The following is a 7873-nucleotide window of genomic DNA, read 5'->3' as shown; positions in this document are numbered from 1 at the left end:
CCAAACCCCAGCCCCCCCCGGGGCTTCCACTGGCAGGAGAACTCGCTCCGCTGCTCTACCTTTATCAGCTGCTGGTGGATGATCTGCTTCAGCTCAGACGCTTTCTCCGGTGGCAACGACATGGCTGCAGCGCAGGAGGGGGACCGCCGTCCGCCGCGGGCGAGGCCCCGCCCCCAACGGCCTTTCCAACGGCCGTTACGCCCCGTCCCTTCCTGTCCCGCTGCGGGGAGAAGGCGCTGTGGTTGTTCCTGCTTTCCTTTCCCCGCTCGGCATGTTTGTTCCTTGCGACCGTGGTGGGGCCTCCGCCAGCTCCGAATTTAAAGGCTTCACTCTGCTCGTGGTAAGTCGCGCTCCTGCTTCCAACCCCGCTGTCGTTGGGCTTGAGGGGCACTGCCCCGAAACGGGGCACCCGGAGCGGGCGGGCGGCCGGGGCCTGGGCGCTGAGGGTTTCGGTATGTGGGGATGTGGGGTGTGGGCCCGGGGCTTTTCTCCCTGGTTCGCTCGCGCCTGTAGGGCAGGAGGGCCGGGACGCTTTGGTCTCTCTCTCACCCCCCGCCCGGGGCTCGTCCCTGGGTGGGAGAGCGGAGAGGCGCTGGGCAGGCGGTTGCAGTGCCCGTGGGCATATCGGGCGTTTTGCCGGGTAAAAGGGGGGATTTGCAGGGGTCCCTTCCAGAGCTGTTTCCAGTAAGAGCTTCATGCGGTCTCTTTCGTTTCCGTCAATTCCTCCTTTGTCAGCCCTCCGTTTTCTGCTCTTGTCAAGCTAAGTGTTGTGTGCTGAGCAATAGCTGTGTTGCTTTCGCTCCAAGATTAAAATGCCGTTTGTTGTCTTACGAAATTTGCAGTATCTGTGGGTTGGCACTGGAATAAAAGGCTATTTTTTATTTCAGTGCTATATATACGTGTTTTTAATGGAAAAAAATCCTCATTTGTCCTATATTTAAATTCGGATCAGCATTGGTTTAGGAAGCGTTTTAATCCTTTTCATACATGGTATAAAATCAATTTGAGGTAATCGACCTCCTAGTGGGTCCCTTGCCTGTGTTAGTTAAAGGCAACCTTAACCAGCTCTCGCGGAGGGCTGCTCAGCTGGGGGTGACTCGGCACCGGAAGTCATCCCCGCTCAGCTGACTCGGCACCGGAAGTAGGTCACGCTGTCTTTGTCTGGAAGGAACAGGTTGTTGAATTCCAGCCAGTTTTTAATGACAGCCTGTAAGTGCTGTTACGGCCTCTTTCACCGTGGGCTTACCGGCATCAAATTCGGTGTTTCCGCAATTGGTGGCAACAGCAATTCATAAATACGGACTTGCTTATACACCAGAGGGAAGCAACCGAAAATTGTATCATTGCGTCCTTCTACAGAAACTGATACTGGAAGACAATCTCTTGAATTACTCTTTCTGTGCTGTTAGATTAAGTCATTATCTGCCCTAATTGGTGATAACCCATGGCATGGAGGAAGTGAAGCCAAAATGACCCTTAGCATCTTCGTCCTTAAAAGATGAAAACCAATATACTCTTTTATAGAAGTCAAGCTGAGATTTATAGGTTTAATATGTAATATCAACATTACCATTAGGTGTCACTTGAGGCCTGCCAGTCTCTGCATTAGTCATTTAGGTGACTTTTGTCTCCACTGTATCCAAAAAAAGAGAGGGAGGAGACAAGTTTCCAAGCCTTCATTTAAGTTTACAATGAGACAGGATTATTCTCAGAAGTGGTCAGGATGTGTTTGTGGGACAAGGACCAAAGCCTGCATTAATAATCTGTTCAGAAATTTTCAGAGAATGAGCAGCCGCTTTTAGAAATCATGTTTGACCAGAACTGAAGTAATTTAAACTTTCACTATTTGAGGAGCATATTGTATTGTCCCTAAAACACACTGTGAATCAATAACTTCTGTTACTTCAGCCAGCAGTGTCGGTGGGAAATGTCGGTCAACTGGCAGTAGATCTAGTGATTTCCACACTCAACATGAGTAAAGTTGGTTACTTCTACACTGATTGTCTGGTACCAATGGTTGGAAATAATCCATATGCAACAGCAGAAGAAAACTCAAGGGAGCTGAGTATAAATGCCGAAGGTAGGTATTGAATGCTGAAGATATTTGCAAGCTGCATAAGGTGCAAGAATGTTAAATTTACTTTGTTGTTGTTATGTTTTGCTTATGTGAACAATGTTTAAACTAAAGTTAATAATAACAACTTAGTAACTTACAGATAAGAATGTATTTACACTTCACAGAGGAAACTTACTCTTGTTATTTTGGACAACCAATTTGACATATGGAACCAATAAGAAATGTTGAATTTCAACCATATTACAGTGCAGCCAAAACTCTCTGCAGTTGTAATCCAAAGCAGCATGAAGTATGCACATACTTAACAGTAAACTGCTGGAACACAAGCTGAATTTCTGGTGTAGTAGGATATTTCTCCTCTTCTTCCTTCCCACCTATGTTTGCCTTTTTCCCTGTGTGGTGTTTCTCCCTCTTCCCCTTTCAAATTCTTAGGGTTTTTTTCCATATATTGATCATTGCATTTAATCTCTTTTTTCCCTCTTAAATCATGGGTATCTCAGAATAATCTGTCAATCTTTGCAAAGCTACATAAAGCGATTATCTGAATCATTACAGGAGGCAGATCTTCGTCTGTTTTTCTTAGTTTAATCCTTTGAATTTATGACAAGTGAAATTAAGTCCAGTGAAGACAATGCACAAAAATATGTAGTTTTAACGCTGCGGGTATTGTCAGGCTTTCCCATATGAATTGATAGCTGAAAGGTTCACTATCCTGGGGTTTGTAAATGGGACAAATATGGATACTTCTAAACTCAGATCTCTTTCTTGATTTCTTCTTATAAAACATAATTATTTCTTCTTGTAGTGTATTCATTACCTTCAAAGAAACTTGTAGTTCTGCAGATCAGATCACCTTTTATAAAGGTATGTATGTTCATTGATGTTACCTCAATATGTTCATTGATGTTACCCTGTTCATTCATGTTACCTCACTATTCAGTTTGAATAGTTTTGCTGGCAAATAGTTTAAGTGGCCTAGGTAGATTTTAAGACTAAATAAGCAAAAGTAGCAGAACTATGCCACATTATAAAACATCTTGTTTCAAAAAAAAAAACCAGACTGAAAAAGAACAAAATAATTTTCTACTTTGTGCTCTAACACCTTCTGCAGTTGATACACTTTTAGCTAACAAAAACTGACTTCTGCATTCATTGAGAGTTGAGGTTTTGTTTGGTTTTTCAACGCCTCAGAACAACCCACCTATGTTTGTAGATCTTAGTGTAAATATGTCCTTTGTTTTCAAGGGTTTTCCTTTGTTTTCAAGGCTGTTAATAACTCAAAATTGTCTGGGTTTTGTCCTTTTTTTTTTCTTAACGCTTACTGTCTTTATGTGTTTGTCTTTTATCACCGTAGCTTAATTTTTTGTGTCACTCCAATTTAATTATTTCATAGTGTTCTATATTCACTTAAACTGCATTCATTATGTTAAAAAAAAAAAAAGAATAATTTAGAATTACTCATTAACTGGACAGTGTCTGTAATTTAAAATAAGCAGAATACCACACCAGAAAAAAAATTGTGCTGTAGTTTGCAGCAGTTTGAAGTGTTGGAAACATACTGTGTGATCCTGCCATCCCGTCTCACTCCAAGGCGTTTTCCATTGGTATTAATGGCACACAAAACAGGTGATACTGCTGTTGTTAACATGGTCTTAGTGATAATTTTTATCGTTATATGTGTAGCTTTCGTTAAGTAAACAACCAGAGCAGTCCTCTGCTTTTTAAAAATGTATCTGAAGACTAAATGGATATGAATTAAAATGCACATCACTGGTAAACCTAGTATTGTTGGCTTTTGGCTTTTTTTAAGGGACACTGTATTTTTCACTTTTTTCCTCTGTCTTTGTATAAAGAACAAGTACAGGCCGTTCTGTCAAACGCTGCTATCTTGGGTGAAAAGCAGCAAATGTGCCAGAGTCGTTCTTCTGTCTAGCAGCCATGCATACCAGCGCGATGATGAACAACTTCTTGGGTAAGTTTGCGTCACTAAAAGACCTAATTAACTTTCTGTTCTTTTTGACAAACTGACATATTTCCCCCTACTGAGTACTTTTGGCAGGGTTCTTGTGCTTTGCTGTGTACATAGGTCATAAAATGTTTTAATAGTATATTAAGTATTATGTTACACAGGATTAGTCTCTGAATATTTTTGAAAGCACCAAGCAAATAATAAGCTGTAAGTAAATTGCATTTGGCCTGCACTGTCAGGCAACAAAGCCTTAGTTTTAACTTCTTAATTTCTTGTGACTGCAAGCAGTGTCAGGGGTTAGCTGCTAACATACAGGTCACAGACTAGATTTCTAACAGTTAATAAGAATATTGGTTAGTTTCTTACCTCTTCTTCATTATTCTGCATTTTGAAGTTTTTCTTTAATATGGTAAGTTGTCATTCTTTTTTACAGGAAGTTATCAATTCTTATTTGTTGGGAGGCAACTGCAAAGTTCAGACTATATGTTTTTTTGTTAGATATTAGCCCTGGAAAAAACAAGCATTACTCGCTGATTGAGGACATAATAATCGATGATTGACAAAAACAAACAGAAATCAGTATTTTTGCAAAAGACCAATTGTCATCCTCCAGCTATATAAATGTGTAGGGCCTTAAAGGACATTTAGGTCCATGCACATCCCAGGTAGAGTTGCCGGTGATATTTGCATCCAGTTGCAGAATGGCCAGCTAACGTGGAATGAAATGAGAGGGACCGATAGTTATCCGATGCAGTCTGAGTTACAAGTTGTGGTGATTTAACACTCCCTCCTTCCCCCAGCACCACAGAATAACTCTCTGGTAGCAGGGTCACTGAAGAGTGAGGGTAGTGCAGTCAGAAAACATTTAGACTTGACTGAAGTCTGCAGATATTTGTAGCGCGAGCTTATTAAAAATACTGTATCACAGTGAAGTCCAAGTTTACCCTAACTAACTTTAATTTAATCACCTCCTATCTGAAGGAAGAAAAAGCACATTTTATTTGTAAATCATTTTAACAACCATTAGCAGTTCTCCTGTTTATGTGCTTATGTATCTGGTACGTGCCAGTTATTTGAGCCCCTAAAAAGAAGGTACCTTAGTTCTTTTTGTGGCAGAAAGTTGAGTAGTTTGTACTATTTTGAAGCCACAGACTACTTTTTAACTTTGATTTGAGGAGGAAGAGACTGTCAGTGCAATTCTTCATCGCAGGTGTAAGGTCCTCAATGCTTGCAGCTTCTTTCTGTCACAAGTAATAACATCTTTATTGTCAGACTGAATGTATTCTTGATTTGTTCCTAGGACACCGCTACGTTACCTAGTTACGCCTGACCTTGAGAAAGCAGTTGGAGGCCTTATGCAGAAACTAAACTGGAAAGAAATGGAAAAAGTAGCAGCTTACCCTGGAATAAACGATACAGAAAAAGTTCTACATATCCCGGGGGGTGGCATCACAAAACTATTGTTTACTGAGGGGTGAGTTGCCTAAAAATAAACACAGAAAGATATCAGAAGTCTTTTTTTTAATATATAGGTAAAATTACCTCTTAAACTGCTATGTTACCTATAACATATAGGTATATATAGGTATATAGGGACTATAAAGTCCCTCATTTCCTAGACAAGGGTTTTATAGAAGTAGAACTTTTTCCAGATCAAGCCCATAATTAAGAGGAAAAAACCCCAGGGATTTCCGCACCATAAAGTTAAAATACGATAAAAATATAAGTGAATGGGCTAAAGGAAAATAATAAAGCCTTTACAGTTAAGATTGTGATTAATCTGGTCTCTGATTTTATGCAAGCCACAATTTGTAAATAGTAAAATTTCTGTACCTGTGATGCTTTAACTAAAACTGTCTCCCATGACAGAGAGTTCCATCATCAGTTATAGGAAAAAAAAAAATTCGGAGCACTAAGAATGAGTTAAGATTTCAGGGCCAGCAAACAGGTGTGGGTTTTTTGTTAAAAGGTGTGTGTATCAGAAGTTGTGCCAAAAGCATGTCTTGAGTTTCAAATTTTGGGTAGTAATACTCACTCATTATGGTAAAACTGTAAAAAGGTGTTTTTTTTGTGTCAGGTGGAAAATTAAGTTTTATTTTTTTTTTTAGCTATCATTTTTGACACCTGTCCAAACTGTTTCCATCCAAGAGCAGGAGAGTTACTAATATCATGCTCACCTTTGTACTGCAGTACAGCATACTTCAGTATGGAAACAATGTACAAATGCAAAAGACAAGACCTCCCAGGACTTTTGAAAAATATAAAATAGTAACAATCTTAATGTGTAAATGAAAAAATGGGAATCTTCTGAGTAAAGTAGTGATATGTAGCCTGCAAAACTGCTGTTTGAAGTACATAGAAAGATAAGGAGTGATAGTATCAAAGGATCTGTATAAATGCCCCAGCAGCACAAAAATGCAAACTGAGTATGTAAAAGAGGCTGGGAGTAACTCTTCCATAACCTAGGATTCCTGCCTCACAAAGCAAAAACAAAATTCAAGACTAAGAAAAAGAACATGAAGTGTGAAAATGCAAGCAAGCAAGTCTGGAGGGGGGCAGGTATCTACACATATGCATACATTTTTACTTTTTGTTGGGTTTTGGGGTAGACTGTTGTTGCTCTTAATACCTAAATAAAATATATCTGGATTTAGAAAAGAAATAGAAATGCCTGCTCATTTTTGTTGCAGCTGTTCAAAAGGAATCCAAATGGCAGTTCTTCTCAAATTCTGCTCAGAAGGGGACAACATCCCTGATGCATTTGCTCTTGTTAACTACCTTAATGAATGGCTCCAGCTAATTAAAAGCGAAGTAGGTGCTGTTTGATCTAGAGTTCTTGCTTTTGTATTTTATATCTGCTATTTTCATTTTTCTTCAATCCAGAACATTAAAATGTTACTCATCTGAATTTTAGAAAAGTTAAAAATGTATGGGTTGTGTTGGTTTTGGTCCTTGGTGATCAAGGATGTGTCAAATTAGAGATGTATTTTGATTAAAATCTCACTGGGAATTTCCCCACCTGTAAACCCCAGTCCCTTTGCTTGACAGGTGTAGGGGAAAATTGCGTAAAGGTTTGATCTTCTGGTACTCTTCTCTAAAGCAACTCATGATGATATTGACAATTGAATTGCTGCCGTTATTTTAATAGATGTGCCAGAGGTAGAATTACATCATTATTATTTAAAACTTAAAGAATTACTATGTTTTTGTTGCAGACCAACAATTCCACAGATAGTTCGTCACAATGGAAAATACCAAGTTCTTGGCGCTTACTCTTTGGCAACGGTCTTCCACCTGCACTCTTCTGATCAGTTTTGAATTCTTCTGTAAGTCATAGGTGCAGCCTCAAACATCCCTTGAGAAGGTGATGATGTAGTAATTGCCAAGCAACAGCAGCTTCATTTGTTGTGTACATAAATTCTTTATTTAAGAAAAATTCCTTTCACGCATGTGGGTAGCTACAGAAACTAAGGTAACTTTCACAAATTGACCAAAGAAATATGTTTTGTACAGTTGTTTATTGAATAACTTTGATTTCCCTCCCCCACTAATAAAATATTTTTTAAAAAAAACTTTTTCTTTGGTTAAGTGTTATTGCTATGGAGAAGCTTAATGTAGCTGAGAACTTGAGATTGATGTGCGGGCATAGATTTTCTTAGGAAGATAAAACTCTACTCTTCTGTGTCAACTGTGGGTCTTAGCTTTTTTTCAGAACCTTCCTGGTGATGTAAGTGAAGCTCAGAAGTGACTAGTTCTGCCTGCTTTTCCCAGTGCTGTTGTGGTAGCTTCTGCTTGGGAGACTGCAAGTGATATAGCAGCCTGGTCTA

At 39.5% G+C, this 7873-nt stretch overlaps 2 protein-coding genes across 2 annotated transcripts in view; one reads left to right on the top strand and one right to left on the bottom strand.

Annotated features, from left to right (window-relative positions):
* CEP76 (centrosomal protein 76kDa) overlaps positions 1-122 on the bottom strand; it is a 16592-nt gene extending 16470 nt beyond the window's left edge. Inside the window, 1 exon segment of the mRNA XM_010297590.1 lies at positions 60-122. Within this exon segment, the coding sequence (XP_010295892.1) occupies positions 60-122 (63 nt within the window).
* Positions 123-271: 149 nt separating this feature from the next.
* PSMG2 (proteasome (prosome, macropain) assembly chaperone 2) lies at positions 272-7582 on the top strand. The gene is made up of 7 exons (XM_010297589.1): positions 272-340; positions 1909-2080; positions 2883-2941; positions 3931-4049; positions 5347-5520; positions 6737-6857; positions 7262-7582. Exons 1-7 carry the CDS (start codon positions 272-274, stop codon positions 7352-7354), a joined length of 807 nt encoding a protein of 268 aa, XP_010295891.1. The 3' UTR covers positions 7355-7582.
* Positions 7583-7873: the final 291 nt, after the last annotated feature.

Source organism: Phaethon lepturus, unplaced genomic scaffold, assembly GCF_000687285.1.
Source record: "Phaethon lepturus isolate BGI_N335 unplaced genomic scaffold, ASM68728v1 scaffold3692, whole genome shotgun sequence".
NCBI classification, from domain to species: domain Eukaryota; kingdom Metazoa; phylum Chordata; class Aves; order Phaethontiformes; family Phaethontidae; genus Phaethon; species Phaethon lepturus.
This window is presented reverse-complemented; position numbering and strand designations above follow the sequence as displayed.